At 39.1% G+C, this 18,365-nt stretch overlaps 2 protein-coding genes across 4 annotated transcripts in view; both read right to left on the reverse strand.

Annotated features, from left to right (window-relative positions):
- Window positions 1–6,939: 6,939 nt before the first annotated feature.
- On the reverse strand, window positions 6,940–9,538 carry TTC32 (tetratricopeptide repeat domain 32). The gene is made up of 3 exons (XM_062571175.1): window positions 9,390–9,538; window positions 9,145–9,305; window positions 6,940–8,012 (listed from the first exon to the last, which is right to left on the reverse strand). The coding sequence occupies exons 1-3, from the start codon at window positions 9,536–9,538 to the stop codon at window positions 7,885–7,887; spliced, it is 438 nt and encodes a 145-aa protein (XP_062427159.1). The 3' UTR covers window positions 6,940–7,884.
- A 722-nt stretch (window positions 9,539–10,260) lies between these two features.
- Window positions 10,261–18,365, reverse strand: part of WDR35 (WD repeat domain 35) — a 42,504-nt gene continuing 34,399 nt past the window's right edge. For all 3 annotated transcript variants that reach the window (XM_062571177.1, XM_062571178.1, XM_062571176.1), the window contains 8 exons: window positions 17,692–17,824; window positions 16,756–16,866; window positions 15,480–15,644; window positions 14,289–14,429; window positions 13,376–13,532; window positions 12,500–12,740; window positions 11,246–11,408; window positions 10,261–10,687 (listed from right to left, as the gene is read on the reverse strand). In XM_062571177.1, coding sequence (XP_062427161.1) covers window positions 11,258–11,408; window positions 12,500–12,740; window positions 13,376–13,532; window positions 14,289–14,429; window positions 15,480–15,644; window positions 16,756–16,866; window positions 17,692–17,824 — 1,099 coding nt within the window. In that variant the 3' untranslated portion in view covers window positions 10,261–10,687; window positions 11,246–11,257. The remainder of the gene's footprint in view (window positions 10,688–11,245; window positions 11,409–12,499; window positions 12,741–13,375; window positions 13,533–14,288; window positions 14,430–15,479; window positions 15,645–16,755; window positions 16,867–17,691; window positions 17,825–18,365) is intronic.

The following is an 18,365-nucleotide window of genomic DNA, read 5'->3' on the forward strand; positions in this document are numbered from 1 at the left end:
ACAGTCACAGTTTCAGTCATTTAAGATTGGACTGACCGGAGTAAACAAAAGAGTTTGGTATGTAAATATGATTTTTATACGGTGTTTCTGACTTTTTATAGGGTCAGATTTATAACACTTCAACTCAAAATGTCTAGCACAAAAAGTCAACTAACGTACCATAGCATCCACATGAAATTCAGCTTAGCTGTCTCCCATCTATTCCAGACAGTCAACCATCTCCTCAGATGCCTGCCCAGTGGGGCAAGAAAGCAAAGGCATCTGGGTTTGGCCTTATGCTGTTGAGATTATATCCTCCTCTAACAGGTCTAAGATGAGGAAATAAAACTGAAAGTGCTTTGTGCGTTCTGTAACCCAACTGACTGTACACTAGCACAGGTATTGATACGAGCCATGGCAATACCCCTGCCTGGGCAGCCAAAGTAACCACATCATTTTTTGACTTGGCCCTTCATAAGGAGTTCAACTCATGAACTTGCTAGAAATGAACATGATGCAATTCTGGCACGTGCTGCTTCCGAAGTGGGCAGCTGCCTCTAGCACCAGATTGAGTTTCGGTCTAGCTTCGATACGTAGCCTCACTGCAGCTCATGAGGTTTTAACTTCTCCTGTCTCAGCTTCTCAGTTACCAAACTGCCTGAGGGCTTATTTGACACCAAATTTGAAATGCAAGGCAAGTTCAGCTAGAAGGTGCCACATGCAAGTGTTCAGACAAGCTTAAATCTAATCAGCTGTAACTTCTGCAAAAGGCAAACAAAAGACAAAGCAATGCTCTGCAAGAAGAAATTTCATATAGACCAAGGGGTATTTTGTCTCATTCTCAGGTGTATGTGCACTGCTCACTGGCAGTCTGCTCTCCTACCAATATATTACATGGCAGCCTCTGCAGAGGACAATGCAGCTCAAGCAAGGAGAGGAGAGGTAGGTGTTTAACAGAGAAAGAATCAATGTGAAACACACCTGGCCTGATGTTTTTAAGCTATTTAGGAACCCTGGTTTTGGGCAACTGAAACAGCCTGAGCATGGGCTTTGTAACATTACTCTTAGCTGGTACTTTAAAACATTAACACTTAAGTATAGAATTTCTGTATTCCTGAAAAACTACCCAAATGCACTGTATGTCATTCTCAGCCTTCCCAGGTCACCGTTCAGTGAGTCTCCAGGGCTACGTATTTGCTGGACCAGTCTGGATTGTCAATCCAGATCTAAGATGAAGGATGTAAACTAAAGTTGGTAAGAACCCCCAGTCTAATAATAACCTAGAGAGCTCACCATGCTTTGTGGCACAAGCAATATTGTCATTCAAGGCCTTAGAACAATTAGTTCTGCGACACTGTCCTCTATCTGGGATCTGCTGCCTTTTCAAAAGCTTTTGGAGACTGAGGTATATAAAAGGGAGCAAGCAGGGTTTGGGGCTTCCTGGTCTAAGCTTGAGTCCACAAGAGAGGAAACAAGGAGAGCTACCTGCCAGCCTGAGCATAGATGGCATGGCTCTGGAGAAAATGTCAGCAGGGGAGTGGGACATGTTACAGCTGGCCATAGCATGTAGTTTTGGAATTGGCTGTTATTTCAACAGGTTTTCCACTGGACTGGCGCAAACTGCCCCCAACAGTTATCACTACTCAATTGAAAGAAAGAATATGTGCAGAATATTAAAAACTAAAATTAAGGCATACATCATTGCCATATTACAAATTCTTCTGAAGGGTCTAAATCCCCCAAACTGTTAGCGTATCATTTGTGTTTGGAAGACCAGAGCTATACAGCTATGTATCCTGCCTCACTCCTCATTTCACTGTGTATGTCTCTAACTGCCCCTGAAAGCTCTGCTGTGCTGGTTACTTTCTAGATAGTGCAACTGGACATACAAGTTATTTCCTTCAGTGTCTACCAGAGCTATATTGCTTGAAGTGATCAGACAATGGGACTCAAGACAGCACTACAGCACAGAAAAGGGCTAGGGTCTGCTAACAAGATTAGTAAATGTTCTAATCTATTGCCTCTGTGAAGTGGCTACAATGGAAAACAGGAAATCACCCGAGGCTGCAAAATAACATTTCCTTTCTCTTCCAGCTGATGGAATATGGACTTGTTGACCACTAGAATTATCCCAACCCTGATCATGGCTGTTTATTTCAATACTTCATAAAGTGATTGCCGATCCTCTCAACTGAATATAAAGTGCAAATCTGAAAAGTCAAATAAAAGTACATATGAAGTCATGTAACTGCAAAATACCTTCTTGCTAGCCTATCATCTGTCATCTATACTAACACAGGCTCTGAAGAGTCAATCAGTCTCCTGCTTGGGGCCTCTTCCACATACAACACAATGGCATACATTTTTTTTCCTCATTAATATAGATTTTTGGTTACAAAATTGCATCTAGCACTGACTTAAGTTTCTTGGAAATCTATTTGTCCCTTATTTTCTTCTAAGCAGCCCATGTGTAAAAAGGCCAAATACAAACTGGAAGAGGCTTAAATGCTCTAAAATTAGTAAAAAGAAAAATTTGCCTGGCATTTTCTTTTCTGTGCCCACTGAATTTTTTAAAAGAGATTAAAAATTAAAAAGGTTATTTTTTTACAGATCAAGGACAAACCAGACACACCCCCAGCTGCAGACCACTTTCAGCATGTGTCTGTACTGCAACTGAAGGTGTGACTGCAGCATAGCACAGCATATTGAATAACCCTTCAATATCAGTGAAGACTTGAAGTGAATATTAGTGAATAACTTGCACAGATGTCAGTTTAAGCTAATAACGCACATAGGCCCAGAATCTCAGACAGGTACAGCTTCTAGAGCTTGTATCTTCACAGGCTGATTAGATTGCATATGCTGATTAGTGCATATATCTGGCCTCCCAAAAGCTGCAGTCATTCCTGCGAATGCCTGAATAAATGTAGTCTTAAAGCTATATCTACTGAAAGACTAAGTCACACAAAAAGGAATTAGATGGTACTGAGATCCTACGAACCCCTCCTCAGCAGCAGCCTGGGAGACACCTTTCTCTCTGCTGTATGAGCAGTGCACTCTACTGGCTGGAGCTAACACTGCAGCGTCAAGCCAGCCTGCTGCTTCCTCAACGTTTTCCAAGATGACACATTCCCCATTTTTAGTGTTAACAGTAACAAACTCATCACTTTCTATTATTTTAAAAAGCAATTTGAAAATAGTGAATCAATAACTAAGAAAGAAACAATCTGTAAAGTGGTATGAAGGCTAAATAATAACTATGCTCACCCCTCTTTTTCCAGTGCTCCTAGGGCACTGTCTGTAGTCCACAAAGATGAACATCTGGCATGGTGTTGCATTACTAAGGTTCATGCACCCCGTGGGTCTTGCAGAGGAAAGTCATAGCCCTGCAGCACATGGAACACCTTGTATCTTCTAATTTTGTCTTGGAAAGCCAGAAACAAGTTCAGCTGTGTTCTATACCCCTCCACTCAACACCAGGTAGGTGGCGAGATTTCTCTCTCCCTGATTTCCATAGCATTTCTATTTCCAGCATTCCAATAGACCAGCCAGAGAAATTTCACATCCTTAGTTGCCTGCTCCTAGTTTGGTTGCTCTTCTTGCCAAAACAATTCTTTCACACTCAGTTTCACTAGCATGTCAGACTTACTTGGGCACTCATTGTTTAGCTTTGGGGGCACCTCTTTCCCATTCTGTGATTCTGCCGTGCTATCGGCATGGCACACTGCTCAGCACCTTAGACTGCTCTCTCTTCTGATGCACTGCAGATGGAGCATCAGCATCTAATTCATCTCCTAGATTCCAGCTCAGACCTGTGGGCTTAAAATCTTTCTTAGATTTGGCCCTCAGAAACGACTTGGTTATGCCACTATGGTTGCAAGAGACTTTATTATTCAGCCAATGTAGAGAAAAGGCATTACGGAGATGTGAGAGACGTTAAGTATAAACTAACAGGCACACAAGAGTTTGCATACAAACTTGAAAATCACTGAACTTTGGATCACCCTTCTTCACAGGAATACAGGAATCTGACTTGAAAGCTACTGTTGCAGTTTTTGTCTATGGCAGGAATAAAATAGCTTTTCCTTCCTGCAAGGTACACTTGACAGGCCACATGTTTATTGTGCAACACAAAAACGTGAATGATGAAAAATCTGGTGGCCAGAAGCTGTAAACTGCATCAATCCCTGCTCATGGACAGGGATGTTACAAGGAAAACCTTGGAAATGATCCAAATGAGCACAACATGCTACTAGCTGGGCCTCCACTTGACCTGACCCCACAGCAAACTTCTCTGGCCAACTAGTCCTTTCAAGCACCAGGCTGAGGCTGACTGTTCTGCAGACCCAGCATCTGCCTCTGTTAAAAGGTGATCCTAGAACAAAGCAGCTCCAGGTAACAGCTGCAGTGAGAGGATTGCCTTTAAGATCAGGCTTGCTACAGATAATGAAAGCAGAGATATTAATTACCAGAATCCACTGGATCTGACCATGTCCTGTGGCAGTACCGAAAGAAAAACACAGTAGAAGGAAATTGCAGAATAATCTTCTCATACAAAAAACATCATCCTCCAACCAGCAGTCTTAAGTTTTGCTCAGTTTTTGCCTCCTCCTGAACTGATACACTCCCTTCCTGATAGTCCAAGGACACTAGCATCAGCCTAGCTAAGCTGGAAACAAAGGTGTTAATTCCCCACATTTTAGAATACTGTATCTTTCACTACTTATTTACTGTCAGTTATCTATTAAATGCGACAGTGCATAGCGCAGTCCTCAGTCAGCTCTATCAAGGATTTTTTAGTTCTTTAACACTGATTTACTGTTGTCCATTCACAGAGAAAAACCCAGGGAATATGAAAGTTGTCTTGAGAGGCCCCTTTCCCTCTTCAGTGTGCCACAGCTTTCACTTTAGAATAACTCTTCTTGTTCTTCACACTGTGTTTCAAATAGTGATGAGAGAAATGTAAAACATTTCTCATACTGTTCTGTTGCCCCACTTTTGGGCTGCTAGCCTGTCCTTTTGTTGTGTTTTCCTACCTTTCTTTAAAAGCCCTGCAACACTGCAAAATGGACAAGCGCTGCAACTCCTCCTCCTGTGTTTCCGCAGAAGGAAAAATGGGATACTAGGAAAAAACATAGGATGATGATGTTACTCTTTGCCAGGTTCTCTGAACAAGTAAGATCTTATAAGAGACTGCTGTTCCAGATACTGAAGGGAAAAAACATTCTGTAATGTGCTGAGGAAATCAAATACTTTTTTTAAGTTTAGATAGCAAATCATTGGATGAGAATACTGTTACTCATTGCCAGGATAATCCCAGCTATGAGGAACACACTGAATGAAGAGGCTGCCAGCAAAGCCTGCCTGAAGTGGAGTGGCAATGTGCTTTGGAAAGTAGGTTTATAGGTAGGAAACCTTTGGAAAGGGGCTGTGAATTATTCATGTCTGCAACATTTCTGGCCTAGATGAACCTGCTGGATTCTTGGTACAGAAATTTCCTGGTACGGCACTGTTACTGTAACAAGTGAATGCTTATCAAGAGCAATGGAAAAGTAAGTCAGAATTGAGGCAGATGCTCTACAGTGTTTTATAATTTTCAGCAAGAGACAATCTCTAAAGACTAGTGAAAGTGAAAAGCTACAGTACCTCTATATTGCAAAAGCATCCCAACTACATTATTCGTCCTTCTCTTACAAGCCGATTGTCTGAGATTCACAAGGAAATACTACATAAATATAATTTTACAACTCTCCATACCTTCAAATCATAAAGGATTACAAGCAGTTAACCTTGCAGGACAAGAGTTATTAAACACATCCCCCCTTACGTTTTCTGACATTGGTAATTGTTTTATGATACCCTTCCAACAGTCCTGACTAAGACCACCACACTGCACTATTTAATAATTTCAGACTGACAACCCTGACTAGGCCTGGTTGCAATTGAAAGCCTAACCAAGTAACTCATGTGTGCATCTGAGAGGAAGATGTGTGTAAGGATTTTATTGGCTAAAAGTACCTAGAAAAAAATTCCAATTATGCCAGAATGTACCACAACAATTCACTCTTTTACAGAAGAGACAAGGAAACACTATGCAAAACCTGCTGTAAAATTGCTCCCAGTAAAATATTCCTGTGACAACAAAGGATGTTAGAATTGAGCAACATTCATAAAGTAACACAAGCTGGGAAGTATGAAGAATATTATCAGAATTCTTGTTTGGTTTTCCAAAATACTTATTTGGTATTTATCTTCTTTTGATTTTTATCTGTATGCTACCATTTAAATTGTGTTCTGTGCAGAACCACACGTGTGATCTTTCCTTTGAATTTTTCCACCTGCTTTCCTATCAGAGTTTAATTTCACAGTTCAGACTCAACTCTTTAGAATGTACTCTACATTTTCATGCATGCTGTGTCAGGGACGTGCTTAGTTCTAGTTCATCTAGTTCCAGTCTCAATTTTTGAGACAGAGGTGGCATAAAAAATGCAGGTCTTAAGTTGTATTAAGCTGCATCTTGGAGACAGAATGTTAAGATATGAAAATGGAAGTAGAGCAAAAGCTCAGCATATCCAGAAAATGCCAAAACTGAACCTCAAAACACCTGGTCATTAATGAGCAATCAGAGACTGCTTTCCAGACTCTAAATGGTTACGTTCTTGCCTGCAGCACAGGTATGTAATTTCAAAACTACTGCGTATCAAGTATCACAGAGCATTAAATGAAAATGCAGGATTTTCTCAGCCCTATGCCCCAAATTTGTTCATTGCAACTGTTGCAGCGTTTCATCCAAAAGCTGAAAGCAATCTCAGTGGGGCTGTTGGGAAACCTCACAAAAAATGCAAGGTAGTTCATAGGCTAAATTCTCTGCTCAAGACTTACTTACCCAAAGGGTTCCACTATTTTCAGTGAACCCTGCACTTGTGTATGCTCCAGGATCATTCACGAAGAAACTCACCGTAAGAAGGAGAATTTTTATTAGCATAATTTATAAAAAAAATATGTACATCCTAAGGCTCACACAGGCAATCAAAAAGCATTTCTTTTAGTAGAACTTTTTATTCCCATGAACAATACCCTGGTGTTTCTTATCCACTGTTTTTAGATTTCGGCAACTGTTTCTCCTATTATGTAAGGAATAAGACTACTTGGGTATTCACAGCCAGCTGAATCAGATAGATTCCATATTTTATTTTTGTGCAATTTATCTTTTCAGTAAAAGGAGAAAGCCAAGACTCCTACTGTGAATAGCTCAGCTGCATTCTCTACCATAAGCTCTTCATAGATAATCATGAGATTCATTTTATTCATCTCTGCAACACTCAATACCCTTACAATGGGATTACCAAAAGAAAAGATACATTCAGTTCTTACCTGTTTATGCTATGCAAAACTAGTTTTAGAAGTAAATGAACTTCCAAATAACTGAATTCTTACATCGTATTGCTCATGGAAAGTACAAATAGCTTTGCATAAAAAGTCCTGCTTTTTATTAGTATTTAATACAGAAAGACTGTGCTTTTATAAAACTCCACACTCAAGTACTTACATGTTCTATATATTTGGTTTTAGACATTTTTCCCATGAAAAACTATTTAAATTAACCTGTGAAAAAGTACAGAAATCGTGGTAAGAGGACTACAGGCTTCATTAACTGCTACCAAGCTTTTAACTGTACAGAATGACCAGTGACCTACAGAAATCTACCATTATGCTTTTGCTCAACACTGGTGATACTCCAAACAGGGTTTTTTTGTAATTATAACACATTTTTTTAATTATTTACCCAAGAATGAGGTTTCTTCAGTAGCGCATAACAGATGCGAATGATCTCGTGTTTCATCTATCAATGCCAGAAATCACGCAAGTATTCAACAAAACATTTTTACACCAATAGCTGCATCGTCAATAAGCTCTCTTTCGTTTTTCTTCTTTATCAAGAATAGCTTGGTTTAGACTCAACACAGCATCTTCAAACTGAGGGTTTAACTCTAAAACTTTCCTGAAATCTTTCATGGCCTCATCAAAGCATCCTGTCCCAAAAAAAGACAAGACAAAGAATTATTTTTCAGTAACTGCTCAATTTCACAAAACACAACTGAAGAATGACTTCTAATTCTTTCACTAACAAAAAGTATTCACTGAACTTACTGGACCAGCTATAGTATCTGGTTTCTGCAGAGATCCAAATGGCAGTTGAATGTCTATAGGGCAAGAGCCTGAGTGCTCATTTTTGCACTTAAAATGGGATGTAAGACAGAATTCAGCAACTTATTCCAGTAGAAAGAGCCAACTAATGGCAACTAAGAGCAGGGTTCCCTTAAACATAGAAAGCAGGTATGCTGCTTTCCAGTTGCTGGTCTTGGTCAGGCTCTTTTCTAGGTAGTCTCTCTCTCTAGCCCCTCCACTTCTTAATCTTGACCATTCAACAGCCTAGCTTCAGCCAAAGGGGCAGGAATCTCATCTCCTTATAGTATATTCAAAACTTGAGCATCACACTCCCCAAAGATGATTGGCAGCTCACTGCAACTGAGATGACTATGCTCACTACTACTGCACCTACTTAAGGGATGTCTTATCTTAGGTTTAATGGCAATGTTTGAATTTGCTAGTTTTAGTCTTATGGAAAATTTTCCAGAAAATAAATTTAAACTGCATCTTTCCCCTCATCAAAAAATATCATTTCAAGTTACATAAAAGCATAACTGCGAACAGGGATATCTAACTACATAAGCAGGGCAGACCTCTAGCTTGAATAACCCATAATGATTTGAGAAAAAAATCTTTCCGATTCCATCACTCCTTTGCCTGCCTGTGCCAGGCAGATCCCTCCCTCTATAAAATGGCAAAATTACTTCCAAGCCTTAGACAGCTTTGGGGATAGAAGAGCCCTCGCGGCTACTAATCAGCCCTGTAAAAGCCTCCTTCCTTTTCCTTGCCCCTCCCGGCCGACAGTCCAGGAAGGACCCAATACCAGAGCACGTGGGCAGACAGGAGCAGCCTGCTCTCATGTGCCAGTACGGGTGACAAGGGTCAGGGAGAGCCGCTCGGCTCCCATGGCGCAGGCCCGGGTCGCCCTGCCCTGCCCCGGGTCAGCCAGGCCCCGGACAAGCCGCCCCGGACGGCTCGGCGCGGGGCCGGGCGCCCCTTCGGCGCGGCGCGTACCCAGCCGGTAGAGCACCAGGCCCCTGTTGTAGTAGGGCACCTCGAAGTCGGGCTGGCTCTCGATAGCGGCCGTGTAGTCCTCCACGGCGGCGGCGAAGTCCACCCGAAAGTACTTGATCTGTCCTCGGTTGTTGAGGGCCGTGGCGAGGTCGCGACAGGCGCTGCGCAGGGGACAGAGGCAGAGCACCCTCAGGGCGGCCGTTACGCGCGCGCCCGCGGCCGCTCCCCCCCTCCCCGCAACGTACCGCGCGGGGGCGCGGCCAGCGGCAGAGCCGGCGCGCCGGGCGATGAAGCGGCTGTAGAGCTCCTCGGCCGCCGCCAACTGCCGCGCCTCGAACTGCGCGTGCGCGGCCGCCAGCAGCTCCGCCGCGCCGCCCGCCGCCTCGCGCGCCATGGAAGGCCGCTCACCCGCGCGCCCCGGCGGCGCGGCGTGACGTCACGCTTGGGGGCGGGCTCCGCGCGCCCGGCCCGGCGGCCGTTAAACCGCCGCTCGGGCGAGGGAGGGGGGCGTGCGGCCGGCAGAGGGCAGCGCGCCGCGGCAGCGCTCCCGTACGTATTCTAGTGCCCCCTCGTGGCCGCGGCGGCTGTCGTGTGTACAAACCGGCGCGGCGCGGGAAGGCCGCTGGTAAACGAAAACCCGCGTCCTGGTAACCGCTGCAGCGCCTTGAAACGCGATCAAAGAGTTTTTGATGCCGTCTGACACTAGACAGAAGTAACAAACCAAGAAAAGAAGAAACGGGGAATGGAGGAAAAAAAAACACTCTACCATTACCTAAAGACCCACAAAGATACACAGGGGGCCAGAAAAAGCAGAGAGACATAGAGGGCATAGCTTGAGTCTGGGCCAGACTGTACGGATTAAGGTGGCCTGAATTCATGTTTTCAATATGAATTCAGACAACTTCGATCAAAATATATAAATACTATGCCCCTTGTTAAAATGCACATTTCAGATGAGCTATGGCTATACTTGATCTGCAGGATGTCAGGTCAACAGTTCCAACTACTTTCACATGATATGTTAGGTATGTCCTTTAAAATTTTAACCAAGAAAAAAAAGCTCAAATACCTGAATAAAAATTTATTTAATAATATATATTTTATATATAAGCTTTTTCCATAAAAGAATATTGAAAGACATGTATTATTTGCTCCGAAAGAAATGCTAGGAGAAACAAGACTCCTCACAATCTTTTCCTCAAAAAACAAACAACATACAAAATGAAGTTTAATGCTTGTGAACATTACCAGTCAAGTGCTGAGTCTTTGTGGAGAAAACTCATACCATGGATAAGTGACCTGCAACACTTCCATACTGTACCATCGAAGCAGTGGTTAAAATCTAGTAAAATAGTAAAGCTTATTTCTAAATGAGACTCTGTGTCCTTTCAATCTTCATGTATAATGAGGATGACAGTTACAGCTCTTGAGATCTGCTTAGCAGATGTAAGCTGCTCACTTCAAGCTACTTATAAAAAGTAGCCTATTACCAGCTTCCAGTCTGAGGGTTCACACTGGTTTCCTTAGTTGATTAAACAAATCGCTACAGGAAAAAAAAAAAAAAAAAAAAAAAACTTAAGAATCAAAATGCTTACTAAAGGCATAGATTTCTAAATGTTTGTAACTCCTTTGTTGGTACTATGGTTTTAAATACATTTGGCAAAAAGAAAATAGCATAAATGTGAAGTACGACTAAAGTAGCACCATCATTCTAGTAAAACAAGCAGTAGAAAAATGTATACAACAATAATAGTACAACTACTGTGCATTATTTCAAATCAAAAATTACTTTCTTCAGGAAACTGAGTTTGCTCCATTTTTCATTTTTATAATTCCATGGGAAATTACTGTTTTTCTCAAAATTCAGAGTAAAACACACTAAGATAAACCTGCATTCAATTTGCATGGTTTTGAAACTAGGTTCAATTTTTTGAAAAAGGCTGTTACTTAAACTTCAATTCTTTTTGAAATGTTTCTCTAGTAATAGTAACATTGTGTGTGACACTATGGTACCTGAACTGTATTTTAAAACACTGTAACAGTAACATTTTAGAGTGTTGAGGGTTTTTTAATAAAACAACAGAGAAGAGGATAAACAAACCTTTACTCCCTGTTATGCTACAGGACTGTGGCACAGAGGACAAAAGTTATAATTGCTTATTTCTTTGGCTTTCACACAATGCTTACACACACTGCACATCCAGAATCGATACTCCATGATAGGGTCTCCTGTTGCAACACATACGGGAAGTTTTCCATCTCCACTATTAAAAGTAAATAAAAGTAAATGAAACTGAAAGAATGTAAATTTAAAACAGCAACAAAGACTTGTTTTTCTGATATTTGCAAAAGAATATAAATACCTTTAATCTTAATTGCATACCTACAATTAGTTGCAAAGCTTTTTATGCTCATCTGTAAAATACCACTTCTCTGTTTAGATGTGTGCCATTTCTTATTGGAAGTAGTTAAATCAAATGACTGTGCACACCATTAACATAGCTAAGTGTGTAAATCTTCTTTTCACAACAGAATGCACACCCAAAAAATCCTGTCAGCAAATTGGACCAGCAGATCGAAAAACTAAGTGAAAAGAAGCAGTTCAGGACATATAGAGGTAAGACTCAGTGCCCAACTGCTACTATTACATTTATTCCTATGATGAGTCACTTAAGCCACTTCTGTACAACTGCAGGGTGAAACCAAAGAAGGCAAGTTAAATAAAATCCTTTTCATTAAAAGTTAGAGGAAACACAGAACAATCAACTTGAAGGTTAGTCTGCCTTCCATACTCAAGAATTTCATGCTTTTAGCAAGAAAAGACATTCATTTTTAGGAACAACTACTCCAAAGAATTACCCCTTAAACATGCCCTTCATACCTTAATTCTTCTACTTTATCTTCTCATACCATACAGATTCAGGGTACCTCACAGAACATTGGAGTCTCTTATTATACTGGTTAAGAGCCATTCACATTAGCATCACACAATGATTACGTAAACATGGCAAATATGACCTGTTATTCTAATGACATATAACACCTTATCAAAAGTCCTAAAACACCTGTGTTCCATCCGCCTGCATCTCAAATTAAGAAGCAATTATATCTTTATGCTTTTCTCCTTTAAGGTCAAGTGCTATTTCCCCAATTACAGTAATCTCAGACAGGTACCTTCACAAGAACAGACTAGTACGTGTATCACTCTTGCCCAATATTCAGTACAAGCAGCAAAACACTTAAACTTAGAAACACGCAAACCTCACTTTCTTCTATTTCTATTGCTAAAAGCTTATATATAGATACCAACAGACAAATTCTCATATTATTACAGTATCATATAACTATAACCCACCTCTCAAGAACATCATCCAGATCGGATTTTTTGTTATACTTAGGACAATGCTTTGTGAATATCTCTAGAGCAAGATCTTCATACTGTTGCCTCTGTTCTGGGCTGAGAGTTTCCAAGGATTCCAGTTTAACAAAGGCTTTTGAACAAATATCAAATGCTCTATGTGCACATGCACAGAGAGCCAAAAGGGAATAAATTTCAACAGCAGGTATAATGTCCTCATAATCCCGTAAATGAAGGGCTAAGAACAAACAAAAAAAAAATCCAAACAAATCATGACATCTCTTCTGAGAAATGCAAGCTTCCGTATGAAATCATTACTACTAGTAGATAGTATTATTCTTATGAATAATTTCATTAGACAAAACAAATCAAGTCATGTCAATGAAAATACTATGCAATGAAACTAAGTATACATAGTTCCACATCTTTTTAAAAATAAAAAAGTGGATTTGAATGTGAACTGGAAGTGCCTTGCTGAGTCACACTTCTTGTGTGTTAAAAGTACTTGAAACGGGCCTTCATTACTGGGGGAAAAAAAAGGGCAACATTTGCCTTCCTGACTTCCAGTGATATTTTATAAAGCTTCCCTTCTACAGCGAAGTCTGATGTGACGTAACAAAGACATAAACAAACCAGTTAACAGAATATCTAAGACGACTCTCTAGATTGATTAGATATTATTTGATAAGTTAGACTTCCACAGTCTCCAAGAAAATACTTTCAAGGTATCTTGACTGCTGCCATATGGTTTTGTTTAAAATTCACTGGATCCAGCAAAAATAGAAAACCATGACAACTGTAAATGAAATTATGTGCTTTGCAGGTTTCTAAAATCATAATAGTTATTTTACAGGTTTAAAAATTAAGTCTTACCTGTCTTGAGTGCTGCATCTACAGAACCTTTGTAGAGCTGTCTTTGTGCAAGTATAAAAAAATGGTAAGCCTCAGCTCCTCGCCAAGCATTGTCTGCAAAGCGATTAGCTGAAGAAAGGACATCTTCTTCTAGCAGACCAGCCAAAGCTGAAGCTGTCTGAAAACAAAGCAGTACCACAAGTAATTTTGATACAAAACAGATACAGCAGAGAATGGAGATAGACTTTTCTGAACTTACCGATTATACCAACTGGCTGTGTTAACTAGGGAAAATATAAATACATGAACCTAAATGAGTATCATTAGGCATTATATGCAGCACATATACAGAACATATGGTGCACATTTTCAAAGATAATCATCATATATGTGTATACAAATATATTCTGTGCACATCTGCAAACCGGTTCATACTTGGAATTAATAGTACATTTCAATACCAGATCCGAAATTAAACTGTTTAATTTGAGCATACAAATATAAAAATTTGAGAGCACTAAAAAAAAAAAAAAAAAAATTTTTTTTGATCCCCCCATAATATCTGGAGCTGTCTCCCTGAGCCAACATAGCTTAATTTAATCACATAATCTATTTTGGGGGTAAATACTTAAACAACAGGAAGGTTAGAGTCTCACAAGTAAAAGTCTGAGTTTCTTCATATCATTTCTACTCTAATAAACAGTAAGAACAGCGCAAAATTAGGTAGAAGAATACCTAGGTATTAATATGTACAATATTTTAAAATAATACTTTAAATGGCATGCTGCCATGAAACATTTGTTTTAAGGAAAGAAATAAAAGCCTTGTTCTTAGAAAGGCAATATTTAAAAAACTAAATAGCCTCACTTGAAGGTTTATTTATTCTAAGTAACACATGCCAGTGTTTTACAAAATGCAGAAAACAAAACACTACCTCTGAATTTTTTCCTTTAACCTTTCCCCTTTGTGCATTTTGCATTTGTTCATGGCTCTGTTCTATAAGTAAAGCTGATAATACATACAGCTTTTTAACTCGCAATGGCTTTGCTCTTTTCTTTGCCTCTTCATCTGCAATCTTAAAAAAAAAGAAAAAAGAAAAAAAAAGAATTTATTGTAGAATAAAAAAAATATAGAAGTCACTTCATTTTCTTGGACAATTATATGCTAGTACAAACCTAGGAAACTATGCTAAAAAACAATTTGGCATTTGAATGTCAGAACTGAGACTGTGAACAGAACTACAGACAAAAATGTCTAAGGTGAAGAATACATTATTCTGTATTTATTTAGGTAACCAGTAAGTATACAAAGCTAGACTCTTGGGAAAGATAAATCAGTGTAACCATATGTAAATCAATGGACTTACATAAAAGTAAAATTTTAAATTAGCTGATTTTTAAACAGTCAAGCTTGAGAAAGGCATAGGTTTGAATAAAGCCTAGTGGTTTTCCCACATGAGAAGAATGATTTTTCCTACATGAGAAGAATGGCTTTTGAGAGTAACATACACATAATTTTTACATCAAATGTTTACAGTAACATTGTATCAGTCGTCTTAAGGACTTTGTAAGCTGTGTATAGAAATCTCTGCAGCCAATACCAAATCTAAGCAAAAATCCTTATCTTAAAAGTACAGAGCATTAGTTTTTAATTAAAGGTAGGAACACCTAAAATCTAACCCTACATGAGCTTCTTCTTAATGACATAATATATAGTGCACATTGGTTTCATCTCCTTTATCTTTAAAAGTCAACAACATAGACTTTGCAAACAAGCTAGTCTTTTGTATTCTTTCACCAGTCAATGTAGGGCAACAGGATCTTTTCTGAGGTGCAATTCATCTCATTCTGAAGATAAAGTCTCAAAATAGGTTAGGTAATTTGTGTCCTTAAAGTATTTCTCTCTCTCCAGTGGCTACAGAGGGCATCCAAAATAACTAATTCAGACAGAGGTATCTAAACTTTGGACTTGTATTCATCTTTCCAGTGTCCCATGTAATAGCATCTGCTTATTGCCTGGATATTGTTAACACCAAAATAGCCTCAAGAAAGTAAAAATAACTTGGAAATAACTGTGGGTTTGGCCTAACGCTTATTATTTGAAATAAAAATTAAACCTACAATACCTTGAACATGAGCTTAGCAGCATCAAAGAAATAATTGGCTTTACGATAAAGTTCTATTGCATCAAGGATTTTATTCTTTTCCAGCAAATGAGTTGCATATCTAGCTAACAAGGATCCAATCTCTTTCATATTGTGATTTTTAGCCAGCTCCACAGCTTTATTCCACTAGAAATAAAAGTAGACACAAAGATTAACCACACAATTTTTCAAACACATTTTCAGAACAAGCTTTCCAGGAATGAACATTTATGTGCAATACTTCTTCACTATTTAGAACCCAGCTAGTATAAAATTAAAGTAAAAGCAAGAGAATACAAATACTAACATCATTGCCAATCATAAAATATAGCAGGCTTGTGCAACAAACGGACCTTGGTCCAAAACTGCACATAAAGCAGTTTCTTAGGAGGATCACTTCATTGCTTTGACTTGGACACATGGATTTCAACATATCTGATCTTACTGAAACCCAGGTCCTCAAAAGCATGTCTAAAAGACAACTTCAGCCCATAAGTTCAAGGTATAAACAATAAAAATTAATTTATCCTTCTACACACTACATTTTTATCTGTGAAGTTTCTTGATCCTCAACAGCTTGGCTACTGCGTTTGCCCCAAATCACAACAGGTGTGGCAGGACTGAGAAACTTGGTCAAATCCCATACCTACTAGCACTTGAGAATCACAGATTAGGAAACTGTCCACCGAAAGCCAGCTTGAGGCAGCTGTCAGTCCCCTACATCAACCACCTCTGTTCCCCTCTCAGTTTCTCTCTTACTTGTTGACACAAACATTTTTGCAGGTGAATAGTAAGTCAGACTGGGGAACAGTTCCAGCTGTAAACATACAGATTATTTTTCCAGCTAGATCATTTTCTTTTGCAGCTACATCATGATTCAGCCACAGATACATTTGCATACAAGTAAAGGGGAGGAATGTTGAAAATATACAGCCAAAAGCTCTTCAATCATTGTCCCGTTCCTTAAGGAGGCAGCACTGGCTTCTGCTCCCTACAGAGACCACAAGTGCGCACACACACACACACACACACACACACACAGAGGTACTGCTGCTGTAGATACACATAATTGTCCCTTCAATGGTCTAACCCTAATTTCAAATAATTGTTTTAAGCATTGAAATATGAGTTTTCCAGAAATCATGAAGAACCATCAGATAATTAACAAGGACTTGTATGTAATGATGCACCACTATAAATATCTTACTGTTAAATTAGTATTGGAAAAGGTAAAGCAGATAACTTATTGTCATCTTACTTGGTTGAGATGCACACAAGTATCTACTGCGTCCTTCGGTCGATTACATTTCAGAAAGGCAGACACAGCTTGTTCGCACATCCCCACTCTTACAAACATATGAGCTATATCCTGCAAAAAGAAGCAGCAGTATGTTAAATGTGCTTCTGGATTTTTGGTACTTCATGTTAGCAACTACAATACTGTTATCCTCTTGTTTAATTTAATCTCAAAAGTTGCAGGTAGAGGCATAAATTTTTAGAACTACATTATTTCACATTCCAATTTATAGAATTTACACTGCTTCTGAATATAACCAAAAAAAAAAAAGAAAGTTAGAAAATTTTCTTTCAAATCAAATCATCCTGGAAGGACTGTCCTTACTGTTTAATGCATATTTTATGAAACTTAGCTACCAGGAAGAGATAAAAAAGAAAGTGCTATAGCTTGTTTGCTCAAACAACAGAAAATGACAGTAAATTACCAATTCTGCTTTTTCTAAGCATTGTGGAGTAATACCTAGTTTTAAATTAGTTATTACTCAGTAGATCACTTCAAGTAATACCACTGATTTTGCCTCTTTTCAGTACTGGAAATATCTCCAAAATATTTCATTTTCCATTAACACTCCCATTACAACTAACATCCAAAAAGAACTTAGTATAGAGTAGGCCACAAAATGGAAGCAAAAATAAATAAACAGATAAACTAGCTGTACAGTGTGACAAATAATCAGCTCTATCTGGGGAACCTGGCTAATGAAGGAAAGAAAGAATGATGGCATGAGAAAATAGGAATAACATTGGACCCTAATATACTTGAGTATCACCGTTCTGCTTAAATAAGTAGGTCACACACTGCACTCTTTCTCTTTTTTTCTTATCCTTCCCAAGATGATATACTGTAAATAAGTGGTTCAGCATGAGACAATGAAAAATGAAGGTGCTTTTTGCTTACAGGAAGCAATTTATTATTCTCTGGAAGTGAGATAGCTAGATTCTCCAGTCCCTGGTAATCCTCTAACATGTAGTAACATTCGGCTAAACGTTCCTGGTTTCGTCCTTGTACATAATATTGTACAGCATTTATCCTAAGAAGAAAAATAAATAAATGTAAATATAGTAACATTTGATATATAAACACAAATTATAAACTTTTAAATTACTTTTGCAACTGTAAATCAGAAATGACATTATTTTAAAGAGGTAATTTTGCTTGAGAGAGCTTTTGTAGCTAGAATTTCACTATTTTCAAAAAATCTACTAAAAGCTGTAATGTTCAGAGGTTATGATATTGAAGCAGTTGCAAGACTGATTCTCCTGACTAGCATAAAGTTCGGAAGTCAGGGAATCTTAAATTGTATTTCCACTTCCACACAGATCATGGCTGACCATGGACAACAGCTTGTAATTAAACTTTCAGAAAAAGGCTTTGAGTGCTTCCCTACTTTAAAGATATATGACCTGATCTTCATTCCAATCGAAGTCAACGAGAAACACAAGCAAAGTCTCCAAACACATCTCTGAAGTTGGGTAAAGCATCTAAAAATTGAGCTTCAGAATCTATCAGAAGTTTTAAACTACTTCTCAAGCCCAAGCTTGAGACCCAAGCTCTTTGTGATAATACAGGGT

The sequence above is a fragment of the Rhea pennata genome, chromosome 3, assembly GCF_028389875.1.
Source record: "Rhea pennata isolate bPtePen1 chromosome 3, bPtePen1.pri, whole genome shotgun sequence".
NCBI classification, from domain to species: Eukaryota; Metazoa; Chordata; class Aves; order Rheiformes; family Rheidae; genus Rhea; species Rhea pennata.

What these genes read in the sequence shown, in the direction of transcription:
- TTC32 (XM_062571175.1), bottom strand. Translation starts at nt 9,538, where the DNA reads ATGGCGCGCGAGGCGGCGGGCGGCGCGGCGGAGCTGCTGGCGGCCGCG. An exon ending in GCTGGCCGCGCCCCCGCGCG is followed by an intron (nt 9,306 to 9,389) that starts GTACGTTGCGGG and finishes TCCCCTGCGCAG; the next exon opens with CGCCTGTCGCGACCTCGCCA. An exon ending in CCTGGTGCTCTACCGGCTGG is followed by an intron (nt 8,013 to 9,144) that starts GTACGCGCCGCG and finishes TTTTTGGGACAG; the next exon opens with GATGCTTTGATGAGGCCATG.